At 41.7% G+C, this 20,624-nt stretch overlaps 1 protein-coding gene across 1 annotated transcript in view; it reads left to right on the forward strand.

The window, feature by feature from the left end:
• The first annotated feature begins 1,360 nt into the window (after positions 1–1,360).
• GPR149 (G protein-coupled receptor 149) overlaps positions 1,361–20,624 on the forward strand; it is a 28,146-nt gene continuing 8,882 nt past the window's right edge. Inside the window, exons 1-3 of the mRNA XM_050902401.1 lie at positions 1,361–2,332; positions 3,357–3,549; positions 6,469–6,929. Of these exons, the coding sequence (XP_050758358.1) occupies positions 1,364–2,332; positions 3,357–3,549; positions 6,469–6,929 (1,623 nt within the window). The 5' untranslated portion in view covers positions 1,361–1,363. The remainder of the gene's footprint in view (positions 2,333–3,356; positions 3,550–6,468; positions 6,930–20,624) is intronic.

Raw genomic sequence — 20,624 nt, forward strand, 5'->3', positions numbered from 1 at the left:
TCAAAGTGGGTAGAATTGAGCAAGGATCAGGTTGTTAACACCACAGATTTCTGAGTGGATTTGTAACGTTACCCAGACTAGCAAGTAATTGCAGCAACCTTACAATATTACTCTTAATCAGAAAATATTTGTCCTGCATCCCCACCGCATAATTGAACTCAAACTGGTGCCGAAAAGAAAAGAGAGGCAGAGTCCTCCAAGAAGATTGCATTGAACCTATCTGTCCACTTAACACCTGAGTGTTGGAACTTTTGTCAGCTTATAAGTTTCACCAGTATTGCACTTTCTCAAGAGCAAACATTCATAATGTGCCAAAATGCACTTGGCTGTGATTCTGTCCATGAATTCAGCTAGAGCAGACAGTCAGCGTTTGATGCGGTTCAGATTTGAATCGTGCGGGGAATGAAAGTTTTATAAACCCCAGACTGAGTTGAGATCCCACATAGGCAGGCAACACCTGGCTAACATGCATGGCAGTTACCTGTCATTAATGAAAGGCTGTCACTAACTATATGGTTAGCATCCATGTGCAGTGTATGCACATACACACTCACACTTGCAGTGGGAGTAGGAATATAACACGGCAGAGCAGACACACCCCTTCTGTTTCATCTTCATAAAAGGCTCCTGCGGCTTTTCCTCTTGCTAAGCTTGGAGTACAGAAGTGCGAAAGAATAAAAGCAGCACTCTCGCTCGTGATGCACAGCCCTGGAGCAGCCATGGGCTTTACGGGAATGACATTTACGGCTGACATCAGATCTGAGTATTTGCATTGGATTTCAGTGTCAGCATTGGAGGTGTGGCTTAGCAGGGACACTGTTTCAGTCTTCTGATCCAGCTAAGAGGCAGCTCCGTCTGAGAAGATACTCACTCCCGTCGTCTCTGCTATCCTGCTTGCATCTGACTCCTCCCTCCTGCAGCTCAGAACAGCGCAGGGTGAATCCAACAGCCTCTCATTTCTACTATGTTTCTCCCTGAGCTACTAGAGCTTGAACATACCTGATATTCTGCCTTCGTTTCAACTGAACTCGTGAGTAAGGCACATTGCCTGATATCTGTCAAAAGTGAATGGCATGTTATTACCTGAAGAGCCTAAATTAACCATCTTCCAGTACTGAAAGGATTATGAAGAATTGCATTTTTTTCAGCACCTTTGATACTTCATTGTTGCCTGATTTTTCGAGAGCATGAGTTGTTCTGGTTATCAGGGGTGCTTTCACTTGAATATTTCATCATCAGATGCCACAAAAGAGAGTCTAGGAGAACAAAGAAACTTGTGATGTGGAGCTAACAGTTCTGGTTTCAGCTAGTGAAAACTTGCAGAGTCAGTGAGAAGGCAAAGAAAAAAAATTTTCCAAGGACAATGTCGGTAACGCCTAGTAATTTGTCGCTCAATGGGACGAGCTTCTTCATTGAAAATCATGGCATTATGGATAAGCCTAGCGAGCAGAGAACTTTGAATGTCTTTCTATTCTGCTTGACTTTTATCATTGCATTCGCAGCACTTCTGGGCAGCATTTATTCACTAGTTTCCCTGCTGAAAATGCAAAACAAAACCACGGTTTCAATGATTGTGACCTCTTTGTCAGTAGATGATTTGATCAGCATTGTGCCAGTGATTATTTTCATGCTCACCCAGTGGTCAAGTGATGTCCTCCCCCAGCCTCTATGCACCACCTCAGCACTTATATATTTATTCCAGGGCATTTCCAGCAACCTGAAAGGGTCTCTTATAGTTTCTTACAACTTCTACACCATCAACAAAACTGAGACAATGAGCTGCAGCACTTCCAAGCGACGAGTGAGCGTGGTATGGGCCATTCTTACCATTTGGATTGTCAGTTTGCTGATCTGCATTTTGCCTCTCTGTGGTTGGGGCAAGTACGTCCCCACCTCCTGGGGTTGCTTCACTGACTCTGCCAGTTCCTACATCTTGTTTTTATTTATTGTCTACTCGCTGTGCTTTTGCCTCCTCACAGTGCTCTCTGTTCCTCTAACTTACCAGCTGTTGTGCTCAGATGAGCAACAGCTATTACACATTGATTACCAGGAAATCTCTCGAGGCTACATCACCCCTGGGACACCTGCAGGCTGCAGTACTGCTACTCCATCTCTGTCACCGGTGGACCCTGTGGATAAAACCCTGAAGCATTTCCAAAACACATGTCCAAGCTCGGAGGCAGTTTTTAGGAAAGGTGTGGCTGAGAGCGGTGCACTCGAGCCCCGTTGCATGAACAGCATACAGAGCAGGAGCTTCACAGTGGGCTTTGCCCAGAAACGATTCTCGCTGATTCTTGCATTGACAAAAGTCATTCTCTGGCTTCCAATGATGGTAAATTGTCAGATTGCTTTACTTTCTAATGTTTACTTACATTTAAATGGGATGTGAGTTGGTGTGCCATGTATTGAAACATATGAACAGTAGCCATTGCAATTGTTCCTTATAGTATAGTTTCTGCCAGCAAAAGTGCTTTTAAGCAGGTCTCTGTCACTACATGAATTTAACTGGCTTTCAGCAGATTTGGCAGAGCCTGATTCATCAGTATGTTACTCTATTGTCACATCATTTGTATCACCTGAATACAGGGATGAATAAGGTCCACCTTTTTGTATTGCCAGCTGTCTGACAAGCATTTGTTCAGCATTATGGGGTCTGTGAATTGTACTAAGCTACCTCTTCTGCCCCTCCTCACAGCTGTGAGTCACGTCCTTTGCCAGACTGGTTATAAAATAGGAGTTTGTTAGAAAAATGAGGTTTGCTTGCATCTTTGTAATCTCTGTAGCATTGGGGGGCGTGGGAGGGAGTGCTGTCCTTGTGCATGCACTAGTATATTTGGGAATGGGTACATTCGTGTATAATTAGAAAGGAGTCTGTTGAGAACACAGAACATGGGTCTGGGGCAATGTTATCCTGTCCCTGGGATGTGTATAGACTCAGCACCTGAGCTTCTCTCAAGGGAAAGAGAGCATTACAGAGCATCTGCAGCACAGCTCTGTGTGGTGCTAAGTTCTCTCTCCTGTTCCTCATCAGGAGTTGGGGTTCCTCAGTACCATGCAGGAGAGACTGAGCTAGCAGTCTCTTCTAAGTTGCTTGGATTGAGAGTTTTTTGCTTTAATAGTGCTCAGGCATCTATATTTAGCTTAAGCAAGGGGTTTTCTGAGAAATGCAGAATGAGGAGGAGAGCCTCTGTCAGTGTGTTTTCTCCACTCTCTGTTAGAAACAAAATTGTTAGGCTCAGCAAACATTAATGACAACCTGTGTCTTTTGCTTGTGTCATGGTGAGATGTTCTGTTTATTCCTGGAAGTATCTCATGTGCCTGAAGCGATTTAAATTTCAAAATCCTCTGCCTTTCAGATACAAATGGTTGTCCAGCACATCACTGGTTTTCAGAGCCTTTCGTTTGAGACACTTAGCTTCCTGCTGACTTTGCTGGCTGCCACAGTCACCCCGGTATTTGTCCTGTCAGAACACTGGATCCACCTGCCCTGTGGCTGCATCATTAATTGCAGGAGGAATTCGTATGCGGTGTCTTCAGAAGAACTCAAAAGTAAGTATGGAAGGGTGACACGCAGCTGGAATGTATCTTGTAGTAAACAGGATAGGAATATAGTGTTAGTAACAGTACTTTGTACTCCTTGAAATCATTTACCTGAATTATATAGACATTATTCAGAACAATAAATGAGACTCACAACATTCATGCAAGACGGCTGGATGGAAATAGTGGATGCTGAGGCACAGAAGCTTGGCTGATTTTCCCAGGTCACTGTCAGATCTTTTAGCAGAGTCTGATGGACTCTGAATCCGAGTTTCGCTCTCCTCTCCTACCCTGGGAAGGATGTATCTACCAAAATCTGACTTCTACTAATCAAATGCATGCAACATGCTAAACGTATGTTTAATGTTGGGGGGGGGGGGGGAATACTAATTGCGAGCTAATTATAAGAAGGAGAGGAGCTATTGTTTGTACACCTGTGCTGTAGCTACTAACCAGAAATCACAGCAACACCAATAAGCGAAGAGCGAAGGCTGTGATTTATGGGAGGGGCCTGTATCTCAGTGTGTTCATGCCGCTTGTTGAAAGCTGAGGAACTCCTACACAGTTTTTGCCTAAAAATATTTCCCTCCATATTTATAAAGTTTACCTAGGTGTAACAGAGGATGCCAGACCTTCACTGGTAACCTTCTTGGAGTCTTCTAAAGCCCTGTTTTTCTCTGGGCCTCCATGTAAAACCATCTGGAGGAATCCCTGCACACGCTGACTGCCACAGCCTGCCTCCTGCGGTTACACGACTTTTGTTCTTTTCATAAAGAACTTGATCATGTGGCAATACTCAGAGAAACAGAAGACAAAGAAATACAGCTATCACTCCATGAACTTATCTCTAGCGACAAACACATTTAGGCTTCTGCAAACATGAATAATGTTGTCATATTTGTGGCTAAAAGACTGCATAATGCTTTCCTGTAAATTTCCTGGCCACAGTTACTTATGAAATACCTCAGTCTCCAATGTTCATATATCTGCACAGAGGGATTGCATTTTGAATTACAAATGAAAATACATTTCCAGTATTCTTCTGAGAGAAGTATTTGTTATTAAAATGTTTTACTGAAATTTATTATACCTACTAATATAAGTTTAGTAATCTTTATTAGTGATTAATTTACATTAATTACACACAAATGTGTGCATATATGTTCATAGATGTTTGCTTTCTGGGACAACCGAAAATGTACGAACTTAAAAAAACTCAGCTGTTCAACAGTAGGTAATTATGGAAAGTTTGAAGGATAGAAATCTGCCACAGGATATTAAATACATCTGTATCTGTTAGATGTCTGTTAACAGATAATAAATAAATTCTGGTAAAAATATCACTAAGGAGGCCTACAAGGCGGGAATATAGAGCAATAGTTGATTTTTTGATTTACATTCATAATTATTATCAAGAATAACTTAACAGGAAAATAATTTCTATTTCCTATTTATAATGCTGCAATTATATTAGTATATAAAAATGATAGATTTATGCATTAATCTTTCAGAAGTGAGAGTTGCAGTGCTAGAGTTTGAGACAGTTGTCCCTTGAGGCCTCGTCCAGGGGGAATTGAAAGTGCTGGCAAGTTTTATTTAGAAAGTTAGAATTATAATTAGAATAGAATAGAATAGTTCAGTTGGAAGGGACCCACAAAGATCATCTAGTCTAACTGCAGAAGTTAAGAGCTGAATACTTCTGAGGATCTGGGTGGTGTTTCCCATTCTCTGGAGTGAAAGTCCTCTGACATCAGTGGATGAATTCCTGACATTCACTGCATGTTTAGGGAGAAAGCAAGCTCCTGAATCCTAGAGAAAAGCCATTCTCATTCATGGCTTTCACTTGCTTTGGACGCGTTCTCCAAGGGTAGAATGGCTTGTGCTGCGACTGATGCCGTTTTAACTGCTTTCCCGAAGTGGATGACTGCAGTTCATCAAGAAGGCAGTTTATTTCAGATGTATTTAATAATACTATTTAGAGAGATAAATGAACAACAGATGGAAAAGTAGCAATTATAAAATTATTTAAAATAAATGTGACTTTTAGATATTTGTACTAAAGACTATTCTCAAGTTTTAATGCAATGACTGCTAAGGTCAGAATTTCACCCATAATTATATATGATCTAGCAAGCACACGAACTGTTGAGTAGAAATGGAGGTTGTATAAATGTATGCTCATACCTTCTATTGTATAATTAGCATGAAAGTTTTGGTGGGAAGATGATTTCATTAGTTAAATAAAAGGCACTTCTTTAGTTACTACATAATATAAGATGAAAAGAGGGAGGATGAAGAATCTCAGGTGATTTTGTGTGAGGAGGAAGAATGAAAGGGTGTAAATAATGATTGAGAATATTTAATTGTTTAATTACTGTGTAAGATTAGTTAGAGCACTGAATTTAGAATGGAGAATATACAAAAATTTCATTGTGTAAATACTTCAAATATTTATTTTTTATTGTAGAATTCTGTTTTTCTTGCTTAACTATTGATATTGAAGGTTAGTTATAGATTCTTAGAAATATTTTATCATTTTGTACAATTTTTCACCTTTAGGAATATAGCTGAAACAGGCTCTGAAAAAGATTATTACAAAATTTGAATATTTTCATCTTGTGTATCCCATAAAATGTCATATATCATGTGTTTTTGAAAATGGCAGATAATCTGCTAGTTTCTGGCAATCCATTAACTTTGGAATGTATAATTTCTGAATTCATTAAGAAGGCAGTATAATAACATGCTATCTGAGAAGTCTTTCTTCTCAACAGTTCATTCTTTTTATGGATAGAAGATTGTGTGTTTCTATCAGTAGTTAAATAATTTATTCCTTGTTTTAGAATGTCATTTTCCTTGTGTATGTAATCTCATTTTTCTTCTTCGTTTTGACTCTTTCAACATGACATTTCTTTCCTTTCTGCTTAGCCAAATGTAGGGGGTTCGAATTCAACCTGTCATTCCAGCAAGGTTATGGAATCTACAAAATATCCCATGAAGACCACCACCACCACCGCGATGGCGATGGGAAATCTACGTCCTGTCACAACCTGGTGAGCTACGGCTGCGGTGACTCGAAAGAACCTCGGAGAGGAAGCGAGGATTCCCCCCGCTCTGGGCAGGCGGCGTTCAGCACCACGGCCCTGGCGGACAGCTCCCGGGACGCCCCGCAGGGACCCGCGGCCAGGCGGGACCCTGGCCGGGAGAGCAGCACCGACCGCCTCCTCCCTGAGCGGCGGGGAACCGCTGACAGAGAGGAGGTCGGGGATTTCGAGAAGTCGACTTTTTTGGAAGGACCGGAGAGGAGGTTGTCTCAGGAGGAAAGCCATAAACCTGAACTCACAGATTGGGAATGGTGCAGGAGTAAATCGGAGAGGACCCCTCGGCAGGTAAAATACGAATTTGCCCTTATTTAAGAATTACCTTACCAAAAAATAATTTTTACTTACATTGAAATTACTATTAGTCCTATTGGTAGTGTAGTTACTCTCAGTAAAAATCATACTTACCATTGTATATTTTAGTAACCACACACCTATTTGCAGATTCTGGTCCTGCAATAATTTCTCACTTGTCTTCTTAATCATGGGGTTTTAATTATTAATATTACTTTGTGTGCACCTGCATGATCTGTATATGGTAAGAATTCAGTGTGACTTATGTTAATTCATCTTAATGAATAGGAATTTTCTCTCCAAAAGACTCCAAAAGATTACATTTTCAAGAGTATTTCCAAGCATCTGGTGACTTTTTTTGTCATGCTTACGTTTTGGGTAGGGGGAAAAAAGAGAACTGCAAAACCAAACATGAATGGTAAGTCCACAGAGAAATGCAGATTTCAATCTAGGCACAAAGATTCCTATTAGATTCAAACAAAAAGAGTCCAAATATTATATTGTTCATTCATTTCCTTTTAGATTGTGGACAGTTATCAGGAAGAAGAAGTTCTGAGAGATTTATTAGTTTTCAGGAGCTCTGAGAGAAAAGTGAAGGTGGAGTCTTAATACATTAGCGCTTCAATTGAAAGACTCGTTAAAGGTGTCTGTAACCTCAGCTTCTGTAGTTCTTTTCAGCAGTTCTGATTCTACGCTCTCACATTTGCTGTGCACTGTATTGAATCCAACAGAGCTTTTCGCAGCTTGGGAGAAGGGGAATATCAAAAACCATAGGCTTTAAGGACATACCATCTAAAATTAATACAGTGTGCTCCAATCTTCCTATGTAACTCTTTCACCTAAAGGGGTGTCCTGTTGAACGTACCACCATTGCCACAAAAGCTGGGGTTTGCTTTCAGTTACCAGATTGCAGGACTACGGCCTGTTCCAAGTGCAGAGTCCTCATTTGCCTGTTCCTTGCTGTGCTGATAGTGGCATATCAAGAACAGCAGGATCACCGATTTCCTCAGCTTGGAGGCGTTTTGGTTCTGCCGTGACAAACCTTGTTGTTAGTGCCCATGCTGGGAGGGTCTGCACTGACTTCTGACTAGAGTTGGGTTCAACACTAAAGAAGAGTTGTGAGAGAGGATTGCCCAAAACTGCCATTTGTAGAATGGGAGACTGAAATTGGATCCAGCAAAAGGACAGGTATTATCTCCTGTAAGAACATGGGCTTAAAGGAGAACTGCCAAGCTTTACTTTTATTTTCTATAATCAGTGTTTGTTTAAGGGGCAAAATGTCACAACAACTACTACAGGTTGAATGCTCTTAATGAAAGAAGGGAAAGATTGTTAGCCATTCCTTGTCAGCTGTCTGTTAAGCGGACAATGAGTATCAGGATTTTCTGTCTCCTAAAAATGCATGATTATGAACCAAAGGCTGAATGCTGGCATGAGGCACCAGGTGAGCCTGCAGGGTGATATCTGTAGTGGAAAATGAAGTGAGCAACAGCTGTTTATCCCTGTGGAATTTACACGCTGCTTTCGTCACCTGATGGACTCTAAAAAGCGTCTCAGAGTGGCCTAAGGAGTGAAAAGAGGTAATACTGTATCGTGCAGTTATCTGCTCCTTCTGTGTGCATCTTTCCCGTGGTATGGCATTTATGCTCCAAAACACAATTTTGCTCTGCATAAATAGTGTATATAATGGTCTGCTGGCAGCATAGATATATACCCATTTTCAAGATAAACCAGGGCAGTTCTGTGTACATATAAGTACAATTTTCATTTTTTATATTTGACACAGTCACAGGTTCATATTGCTGCTGTAAATGGACTCTGAGACAACTTAAAATGTCAGTTCTGCCTGCTCACCTTTGGAAGTTTCACTTGGTGGAATCCAAAAGGAGCCAGTATCGGCTTTCGATTTACTATGCATGAGCAGCCAAGAAACATATGCAAAAGGACTAAACCAAAGAATATTGAAGTATTTTTAAAAATATTTTATTACTGTTTGAGTAGTAAATAGTAATGTTATTTGAGGTTGAATTTTCATTTTATTTTATTAAATTTCAGGAGCTTTTGTAGTATGTGGCAAAATCAGTGCTTTTCTTCTGCTATATTTGCACAGTGAGAAGTTCGTATTGGCCATAGGAAAAGCATATCTTCAGTTTGTCTCTAGGACTGTGACATTGAGAGAAAACAGGAGTGTGTACCTCTCTTCTGAGGAATGAACAAAAACTTAATTGAAAACTTAAATGCTCAGGAGGAGGATTTTATATTTGGGGAAAGCTGTTTCCTGTGTCGTGTGGAAGCAGTTATTCTCCCACCATCCTTCAGTAGTCATACAAAGTAAAGTATCAGTTGCCTGTTAAAGGGGTTTAAGTGTCTCCATTGAAATAAGCAGAAGTCTCTGTAAATCTGAGACATGCTTCCAGGTGATGTAGTTGCATGTTTATGCCCCATTCAAGGACAACGGAAGGCGGTCAGTAATTTTCCTGGAAGGCTTAGTTTTTCCCAAGCTATCCTGCCGATGTTTGGAAGGGGAAACTTGCATTAAGGAAGTGGAATTTTAAGGTCCAAATGGGAGGGAAGGACTTGACCTTGCCTGGGTTATGAGAACCGTGTCTTCTGGAGTGCATGCTGACTGGGCTAGATGAGACTGTCATTTTTTTGTAGCATTTCCTGCAGAACCACGGCTTCTGTTAATATTTCCAATGTGTCACTTCAGTGAACTCCACGGTCAGTACGGTCTCTCCTTGTTTATTTGAATTCTGATACCTGCTGATACCTAGAACCCCAGTCCTTCCCCGCACCGCAACCATGAGGTGATGCAGGAGGCAGGAATTTGGGGCATGATGAAGTCAGAAGTCAAAGCCAGTCTGCCTGGCTGAGTGTTAACTAAACTCTGAGGGTTTGAGTGTGCACTGTGGAATTCGGTAGACATTTGGCGTTACAATCGGTGGGAGTGGGGTAAGAGCCTATGTGAAGTCCATAAGACAGGAGCTGCAGAAGGCTTTAGGTTGGAAAGGACCTCTGGAAGTCACCTAATCCAACCTCCTTGCTCTAGGCAGGGCTGACTTCAAAGCTAGATCAACTTGCTCTTGACCTTTGGCACATACATAGGTAAGGTGTATAAGATGTATTTTATATCTAAATAAGGGAATCCCCTCTCCCTCTGATAAACACAAGTTTATCATTTGAGTCAAAGTAGGAATTTGTTTGATATTTCAAATTTGACTGATCATCCCTTTCATGAAAAAGCAAATGTTCACTCTGTTGCGGTGTGCAATGATGAACTGCTGTGTTTGTGGGCAAAAGTAAATGATGACTCAGCCTGGTTTTAATCTACTAACCCCTTGTGTGCCATGTATAGGTTGGTTAATAAAGTCAGTATATCACTAGGTTCATCATTAACTGTGGCTCTCCTTGCAGTAGTTTCCAGATGGTGTTTAAAAAAAAAAAAAAAATTCTTTTTCCCGTCTCCTGCGGCTGCCATTTCAAATTGCTAGACACTGGGACTTCCATTACCGCAGGTACGAGCATCTCTTTGTGAAGCAGTTGGCAATGACTGCATGTGGATGGCTTTATTTGCCCTGGGGCTTTATATGTCACTTTTGGACATACTTCTTCACTACTTGCATTACAAGGAATCCCAATTCATCCTTCTTGACATTTTCCAAGTTATAACCCAGTGTGGAGTTGCCAGGCATTAAGGCTTCTATGGTCTAAAAGTTCAAGGCTCCTGAGTTACAGATCTCACTGTTTCTGACATTCAGCATGAGTTTCCAGAGCTTCACAGCGCTGACATTTGCTTTGCTGCTGAAAAAGGGCAGAATATGAAACTCCAGCAAGCATTGTAAAAATAACTTTAATGCATTTCTCAGATGTATGTTGGATGAAAGATCAATTTAGGCCAAACATTAAATAGGTTGAAAGCCATCCCTTTTATTTACACTATATGGAAGTCCCTAAGTATCTAAGAAAAGTCACTTTCTCCTCATCACTCTCCATTTCTCACCTGTGTTAAAAAAGGAGTCTTTCCCTAGCATTTACTGCCCATGTACTTCTGCTTAATTTGTCAATTAAGCTAGCCAGCTGGGGAGAAGGTACCAAACCTTACAAAGAAATGGATGATTATCCTAATAGGATAAAAGTTCCTCATCTTCAGTACTTTCAGACTATAAATGCTTGATCACAGAAATAAGTATAGATGTTCTTATTAGAGTACTTCCAGCTTTCTTTTCAGTAAGCAGAACTTGTAATAACTTACAGTAGGAGGAAGAATAGCAATTGCACATGGATTTTCAGCTTAGCTGTTAAGTGATGTGGTAAATGTGTCCTTCCATGCTGAATTTCCACACAGCCAAGGGCATAGATGCTGAGCATGAGAAAAACATAATCTCAGTCCTTCTGCATATACTTGTTGAAAAATGGACAGTGAGTTGTCTTATAGAAAATTAGAATGCATTTTTCTCACATTAAAATTCTTTTATCATTTCTGTTGTACTACCTGGTTTGAAAGCTTCTGAAATTAAGAGCTCCCATGATAGCCCTGAGAGCAGTCAGGTCAGGGTGCTCTATTTCTCTGACGCTGTTATTGGGATTCCCCCTCCTGTCATTGTGCCTCTGTGCTCCTTTATGTTCACGGAGTGGATCTTTTACTTACACAACCAAACAATTTGCAGTTCTGCAGCAAAATGGAGAGCATTGCAGTAATCAAATGTAGAAAATACCATGCCGATTGAAGTTACAGTCAACTTCAGCCAAGTATTGAAGAAATCATTGTGAGAGTTGCTGCTGCTGAATGACTAATACAATGTGCATTGTTGTAGCTGATGGGCGTCCCATTTGGAATCAAACCTGCTTTGCCAAGTGCAATAAATCAGGGCCAAAAAGGTGCAACAGTCTCATCCTGATCTCCAAACAGCAGCTAGCCAGGCACACAGATTTTTCACAGAGGACAAGTATTTCTTACCAGCAGGACAAGTAAACCCTTTACAATATAATCCTACTGCTTCCATCAGTGCATCAGCATTGATTTTGCTATGCAGATGAAGCACCAAGTAACTGCCTCAGTCTTCGCCTGGTGCTGGCAACAGCATTTTCCTGTACTGCGCAGGTCAGCAGAAATGAGCTGGGTGTCACCAGCTTTCTCAGGGCCTGTTGTCATGCCTTTTTGTTAATCCTTCTCATAGCCACTTTGCAGATTGAACAGGAGAGGAGAGAGAAAAGGGAGGTGAGATGTAGTGTGCAAATAAAAGCAGGCTTGAACAAGCATGGTTTCACGAAAGAATAATTGCCCAAAGTTTCTCTGAGAAAGCTCAGGAGGAAAAGAAGCGACATACTGGAGTACAGTCCAGTCAGAGTGTGCTGTGGTCCAGAAACAAACCCAGCGCACATCCTGCTCGGGGTACCTGTGGCAGCAGTTTTATCCTTTACAAGGTCACCTACTATTTCAGCCCTTCAAATGGCCCAAGTTACCTGGGACACAACCTGGCTTGAGGAAGCTGTTGGCACAAGTGGCGGTGACAAGAATCATAGTGGGCTGTGCAGAATGGTCTGATCACCATTTCAGTAGAGGGATGGGTATGAGGGGAGAGGAAAGGCAAGGAGAGCTTCTCCCACAAAGGAGAGCGCATCCATGCTTGTGTTTTGTTTGTGTCACTCTGTGTTATTTTAAAAAGCCATGAAATCATTAAAAGGTAAACTTTTAACTCGAAATAAATGCTGCTTTCTCTGTAGACCCTGTTATTTAGTGTTGCTGATGTAAGGAAACGTAATTAGGGTGTATACTTCTGCCACAGATCACCTTAAGGCCATGTCGAATTCCAGAGTTCATAGCAGTGAGTGAGATTTTTACTGGCACTGATTTATAAAATTGACATTGTTTAAACAAATTTGTGTGTGTGTGTGCGCGCGCATGTTGATTTATATTAAGCTGGTTAATTAGTTATGCTATTTTTGTAGGTACCTGTAATGATCTGGAGGTAGAAATACAGTAATCTGATAACATTAAAATGATGATGCTACTCAGGAGATGCAATGCAGCTGCGTTCCATGCAGTGCGCTTGGTTGGCACATTGCTTCTGAGAAGGCAGCAGGGATTGCACCAGCTCTCCATTGCTTTGCAAGTTGTGTTACAAGAGAACTGGTGACGAGATCTTGCAGCTGTTAGTTTTGTGCTTCTGTTTACTCAGAACTGGGGTAAAAACAGAGAAAAGCAGGACGGGAAAGAGAAAGTTCAGTCCCATGCATGAATGTACTTTAGAGTGAAAGGGCTTTATGTCTGCTCCAAAAAAAACCGCTCTCCAAAGCCACTGAAATAGTGCTAGTCAAATGCAATACAATTCACGAACGATCCATCTTCTTTTTTTAGCCTTCTTTTTTGAGGGGTGCCTAGTTGACTATATACCCTTTTTTTTTTTTTTAAGCGTTCACTAATTTATTCCAGTTCCTCACCCAGTCTTGTGCTATTAGCCAGTTCTAGTGACTGTACAGCAGCGGCTCTTCAAGCTTTTAACAGACCACAAAAAAAAGTTACTGCAAGAGCAGGGTGTGAAGTGTTCTGTTTTTCATTTCCAGAAACATCCATATGCGGAGACTGTGTTTTCCCTTCTGCTTACCAACAAAACCTCTGATTATTTTGCAATGCATCTGTTACAAGCTCTGCCTGTACTGGCAGTACTTTAAAGTTCTCTGCAGTTTTTTGCAGGCTACCATCAAAAAGAATTGACCTAATCTCATGGAAATTAGTTGGTCCCTTGCCTGATCATAGACATTGCTGCTCTCACTGAGAGTTGATCCTAGTTCTGGTCTTAAAAAAAATTGGGTTACATGAGGAGTTGACATAGTGCGTTGAGTTCCACAGGCAGCTCCTCTCCCCCTGCGGCTTTATGCTGCTGACAATCTGCTGGTTTCTTCTGAAACCCAGATGCATGTAATACAAACACTGTAAGGTACTAAAACTGGAGATCTAGGCTCGTGGAACTGCGGTGTCTCTAATACGTTCCCTGTGCCAGGGAGGAGAACGATGTGTGAAGTAGCAGGCACTCTGCAGTGCCCAGTTCTCCTCTTCCCTGCTCATTCATCTGCTGGCTCCCATGCTGGGAAAGCCCAGGGGAAGGAACCCTGGGCTGAACTGGAGATGGGAGTCTGCTTGCTCGGCCAGTACTAAATCCTCTTGAGAATATAGAGGGAAAGTGGAATTTAGCTCTGTCCTGCACATCATCTGGATAAACTCTACTCAGCTTCCCACAAGTCAAGTTGGGGCAAAATACACATATTGCCCAGCAGTACTACGAGCTGCTGCTGGCTGCCATCTCCGGTCGCAGCACAGTTACAATATCCAGCAAAACTAAAGTTTGATATGCCTCTGAATGACAGCAGATCGTTTGCCTGCCAGTTGCCTGGTTAGAGAGAGTTTTGTCTTCGCTTTCTGGAAGGAGCCCAACACCAGTGCCACAAAAAGCCAGTAGAGATGCAACGTTTGCTTGTTGCTTTTTTTGTTGTATGGGCTGGCAGTCCATTGGGTGGAGTAGGAAGAAATGTCTGATCAGATGAAGCTGAGCCTGAGGCAGACTTGGGGAGTGTCCCTGCCAGGACTTCAGTGCTGGAGCTGAAGGGCAGCCGGAGCTGGGATGGGGATGGGGTGGGGGCGGTGGGGGCTGGTAGAGCCTTTCTGTGCTATAGGAGAGAGGACACGTACAAGGGGAGGTGCTAGGATGGAAAGGAAAGATAGAGCTGCTCTCTTAGACTACTGCAGTGAATCCATCCTTGGAACTCCTTTTATAAATGCTTTTATCCGTACTATATCACAGTCCTAAAGAAATGCAACAATTTCCTTGGCTTGTGTTTGGCCTTTTGTCGTGGTTTAACCCCAGCCAGCAACCAAGCACCACGCAGCCGCTCCCCTCTCCTTCCTCCCAGTGGGATGGGGAGGAGGATCGGGGGAAAAAAAAAGTAAAACTCGTGCGTTGAGATAAGAGCAATTTAATAACTAAAGTAAAATAAAATATAATACTAACTAATAATAATAAAAATATAATAATAATTGTAATGAAAAGGAATATAACAAAAAAAAGAGAGCAATAAAACGCAAGAAAAGACAAGTGATGCACAATTCAGTTGCTCACTACCCACTGACCGATGCCCCAGCAGCGATCCACCCCTCCCGGCCCACTCCCCCCCCGTTTATATACTGGGCATGACGTTCCATGGTATGGAATATCCCTTTGGCTAGTTCGGGTCAGCTGCCCCAGCCATGCTCCCTCCCAGCTCCTTGCACACCTGCTTGCTGGCAGAGCATGGGAAACTGAAAAGTCCTTGGCTTAAGATAAGCGCTACTTAGCAACAACTAAAACATCAGCGTGTTATCAACATTACTCTTCCACTAAGTCCAAAACACACTGTATCAGCTACTAAGAAGAAAATTAACTCTATCCCAGCCAAAACCAGGACACCTTTCTTCTAGTTTTCTTTTGTTTCGTAGCCAGAGCCTGATACATTGCTCCACTGTAGAAGTACTGCAAGTGGCAGTACATTTGTTTCAGCAGAACAAAACCTGATGGCAGCTGAAGGGGGACATCACAACGTGGCTCCCTGTGACTGAGAAGCAAGTGGAAGGAGCAACATGGCATAATAAGTGTAAGGCACATTAATGAGGACATATATTTCTTTAATACTGGTTTACATATTATAAGACTTTGGATTGACGTACCTTCCTGCATGTCAGTGTATGAAGAGGTGAAAAATGTCACCTATTCCACCCCTCCCCCTAAGCTCCTTCCTACCGTGTCATGTCCACTTTTTTCTTTCTTTCTTTAGAACTTTCCAGTAAATTTACTCAGCCCTTTCACCTAAAAGCTGTGGTTTTGCCTCTGTTTCAACCCAGGCAAAAATAAAGCTTCCGTAAATCTTGTCTTGCTGCAAAGCTAGCACATGGCAGTGGCTGTGCTGATGAAATGAAGGCAGAGGTGGGAATACTGGGTGCAGTGCTCTGTACTAAATCACAGTGTTTACAGGCAAAAATATCCTCTTGGGCTGCATCCTAAGGGTAGGGACATAGCTGTGTTTTTCCCATTAACACTAATGGAAGTCAAGAGGCTGAACCACACACCGTGCCCTGGAAATGTGCTGCCTTATGTTTCTGTCCTACAAAGCCATCTTGTACATTTCCTCCCAGCTCTGCTTCTATAGCAGGAGGTGTTCAGAGATGTTAAATGGTTATAGTCATCATGCTGATGGTCATATGTGCTATTCTCTCAGTTACAAAGAAATGTTAAATTTCCTATTTTGCTACCCCCAAACTTACAGTGTATGTTGGGCAGATTGGCCCAGTGTGCATACCACTTCTTAATAGTAAAAAAAACCTCTGAGGCAAAGGACTGGCTGAAATCTTACTGAATTTTGGGTGATGATTTCCATCTCGTTTGAAGGTGGTTTGCACTGCTAGGTAAGGGGAAGGATCCAGTGAAAGGCTTTGCATCTCTGATGGAAAATTAACGGAGTAAGGAACTAGGACTGCAGGTCTTCTCTCAGTGTTAGGTCAGGTGCAGTTGGAAATAGTGTCTGGTGTTCTGGTGTGACCGAACCATTCAGTTGCACTGTGACTAAGAGTTAAAATGTGAAAACCTGTGTGCTTGGCTAAGACCGGCTCAGCCACCTTGACAAAAGATAATTAGTTTCTGCTGAATGGAAATTGGCCAGCATTGAGGACTCTGCAGTTTGAAATTTAAACCCTGCCAATAACACCTGCAACTGGATCCTTGTGAATATGATTCTGTCTTTGCTAATGTTAAAGTTATGTGATTTGCATAGTGAGATAAAGGCATAAGGATTTTGTAGTTAAAACACACAGTCCTGCAGTTACTGTAGAGGTGGTCCTCATTGACAGCCTCTTCACACACTGTACGAGGGGTGAGAGTTGCAGGCTGACCTGCTGACTGCATGTCAGCAATAGAGGCATGATACTGGAATAGTGTTAAGAAGTACAGCTCTCCCCAATAAAATAACTTCTTACCTCAGGTAATAAACTGGGGTGGGCTTTGGAAGTTGGAAGGTCAGAAGCAGATGTGGGTAGATTACCTTTAGCAACTCAAACTTTATCAAAATGGGGAAAAAATCCAACCACGTTTCACTAAAGTTTGTAAATAGCAAGGTTAGTCAACAGTGGGTCTGATCCAAAGCACCCCAAGTCCAAACATCCCAGCTTTTAGTCAGGTAAATGTGCCATTATATTTAGTGGGGCTTTGTCACAGTCTGCATAAAGCTTTCATTTGAAAAACTGCTGGTATTTCGTATGTCTGATGCCAGCAACCACTTCAGTACTTCAGAGGAAGGTAACTCTTAGCAGGACTGAATATTTCTCAGTGCTGTCTGCAGAGAGGAGGGATAGCACATGCGAGCTGGCCTGCACTGCTCACTTGCCTGAAGTGATTCAGGGAAACAAGGGCTAAGAAGTCTCTCCCTACATTACTTTTTTTTCACCCTCTGAGCCACAAGTGATACTTGCAGAAGGCTGCCCATTTTAATTTGTATTGTGAAAGCAGTATTTTTTATTCTGTTATTTTCAGACCTTAAAGAAGCAGTGAGAAAGGTATCAATCACTTTGATGTAGCTTTTTGAAGAGTAGGGTGCCAGACAATATATGTGATGCCTTTAATTTTCTCTTGAAGCTGTGTGCTACTTGGAAGATGACACTACCTTAGAGTGATAGTAATGATGCTGTAGCTGGTTGTCTCCTCATCGTCTGTTCTGTGAGTAAAGAGTTACTCCATCAAAGTGATTTCTCTGGAATAAAAGTGGCATGAAAGGAGAATGAGGCAGCGAGTTTTATTTAATACCTATGTAGGCTAGCTGTAATTGAGAGGAAGAGAAAAAATGATACTTGTCATTTCTAACTCTTGCTCAGCTGCATTTTTGAAAGATACCTTTAACATCTCATAAAATACCAGTGTATCTCCTTTTCCTAAAGAGATTGGGTGTAAATATGTCATGTATTTTTTTGCCTATAGTTAAGTGCCTTCCAGCAACAGAAATCTCCCAGGCTTGCAATATGTTGTAGGCTTTCTGATTATTTGTTTTCTTTGACTTGATACCTCATCTATGGGTTGCCTCAAGCAAACTCTTTCAAGAGACTCTCTGTATAGAGCCTGTTTATGTGCTCTGCAAAGAGAAAGAGGGGGAGGCTGTGTAAATTACTTCACTTAGGAGGAGTCAGCACTATATCTCTGTATGTCTGCAGTTCGAAGTTTTTTTAGCAGTGATAAATACACAGGATCTTTCTCACTCCAGGAAAGGTGTAAACGTTGCAGTAAACACCAGGCACAGCATAGAAGCTGAGTTACGAATGGACTTGAAGATTATATTTGCTTTCCACTGGCCTATACAACTATACCCATACTAATTGCTGTGATGTTCTCGTCTGGTCTCTTCTGCAGGTGGTGTTCCCTTGGTTGGAAAATCAATGTAGCCTTTCACCATTGTCTTCTAACTTTGCTCCAAGTGGGACAAAGTGGTGCGGTCCTTGCAATGCTTGCTGACTCTCTGCTTGCAGTTAAACTACAATTGGCACTCTGTTGAATTGCACGAACAGGAGAGATATTGAGAGTAGAAACATTTGCCCAGGAGGGCAAGGCTGAATATAGGCAAGCTCCTATAGTGCTTCCCTCATGCTGGCACCCCAGTGTGAAGCAGCTAGCTTCCTGTGGCTGCTGTTTACTCTGTCTGGTTCAGATCTGTTGCTTAATCAGGTTTTTATGAATGCTAGGTACAAGTATACATGCACACATGGAACTAGAGAAAAGAAAGAAAAAACTGGGCTGTGGAGGAGTAATGAGGATAAATAAGCCTTGTGGAGCTGACCAGTGACACTGTATGTCAGAGACTCTTACAGGAATCAATCCTGCAAAGAGCTGCCACTGACTGGTATCAGTGTTCTTTTCTGAGAGAACAGACAATGCTACAAACAAAATCAATATCACACTGACCAAGGGATCCTTGTACATTGGCCCTAATGCCACTTAATGGAATAGGAGTTACAAAAGCACAGCAATTTAGACACCTTTCAATAAAGCTATTACATTCTAGGCTGATATGTTCTCCATTTTTTAAAGGCTTGTGGTGTTCAACGTATTTTTCTTCCTTATATTTTCCTAGTAAGCAAAAACACCATTTCAGTTTAACTTTACAATACCTGCAGCTCAGCAGAAAGCCTGTTAGTATGATGCTTGCAAATGAACTCAGAACTTTTTTCCAGGACTGGCAGTACACACGTCAAATAAACTTCACCAAGTCTGGTGAAAAGGGTAAGACCCAGTTTTGCAGCTATTACAAAAAGGAGAATGAACGTCAGCAGATCATCTCCTGCTCAAAGAGTGACCACTTCCTGGCAGCAAGGTGATGGGGAGAGCTGGACCGGACATCCCAAGCTCTGATTTCTGTACTCACCGCATGCTGCCCAATAGACCTCTTCTTTCCTCTGCAATACTAACCTTCTTCAGACAGTTAATAATGCAATCAGCCCTGTCAGTCAAGACCGTAAGAAGTCACTTTCAAACGTTCATGGCTGGAAAGCTTTGGCAGATATATATAACTGTGCAAAAGTAATGTTTTTTAGAGAGTGATATGTATATTGCAGAGTTGCACCTTTCTAAAGCAGGAAATTTCAGTTCTGTTGACACTAACACTGCCTTAATTGTGGTCCAGTTGACAAAACCCTTATTACTTGAGACTCGTTGATCCTGTGCACTGGAGATACAGGGGTGGAGCTATCTCTACAGCTGGGAACAAGGTGGTTGCCTCAGTGCAGTGCTAGGCTCATTGATCTGCTTTTAAAACCTCAGGTAGCTTCTCCAGCTACCTCTCTGTATGAGCATAGGTGTACACATAGACCATGACCTTAGCCTTCAATTGCATGGTCAGTTGTTGCCCATATTCACTGCACCACATGAGGAAACCGCACAAGGTAGAAATACAAGAGCCAGAATTAATTTGCCCAGGTAGCCACAGTGCTGGCATTCTAATACTTTCAAGTGCATGACTTGTGCAATTTAAATGTTCCTCTAGTGTAGATTTTGAATAATATCTGTTTCTTCTGCACACCCCAAATATTTATCTTCATGCAAATAATTAAAAGTAACTGAAATTTTAATTCTGCACACTCTTTTTTACCTGAAAGTGCAAATAAATTATTAGAAATTGTCATAAATATCGCACACTGTATTGAGAGAACAAATGCACAGAATTACATAAGGACCAAGTCTGTACTTGTTCTAAAAATCTTATTAAAAATAACAAACATACAAATCAAAACAGATACGCGCATTTTCCCAGTTATTTTTGAAAGATCAATGTAGGATGTGAGACAGGTGTCTTGAAGGCAAGAAATTTGGTGAAAGCCAGACATATCAGCAAATCCCATCAGGCAAGCGTGTTTCCATATTGAAGAGAGTTGTTTCTTGTAAAATCAGCTATTCTGTCTGTGAAGAAGACTATTTAAATGTAATAGATTTGAAACAGCAGATCTTTTACATGGAAATGATTGTTTATAATAATTTTAGCATAAGTAGGTGCAGAGCATCTAGACTTCTGTAGGACATTAGCGATTACAGACGACAAACTGAAGCTCATGGCAGATGGTGCCCATGAAGCCCAGCAGTAAGGAGAGCCCTGGACTCATCTGAATGGCCTTAAAGCCAGGCGCCTTCA

The sequence above is a fragment of the Gymnogyps californianus genome, chromosome 10 (genome assembly GCF_018139145.2).
Source record: "Gymnogyps californianus isolate 813 chromosome 10, ASM1813914v2, whole genome shotgun sequence".
In the NCBI taxonomy this organism is placed as follows: Eukaryota; Metazoa; Chordata; class Aves; order Accipitriformes; family Cathartidae; genus Gymnogyps; species Gymnogyps californianus.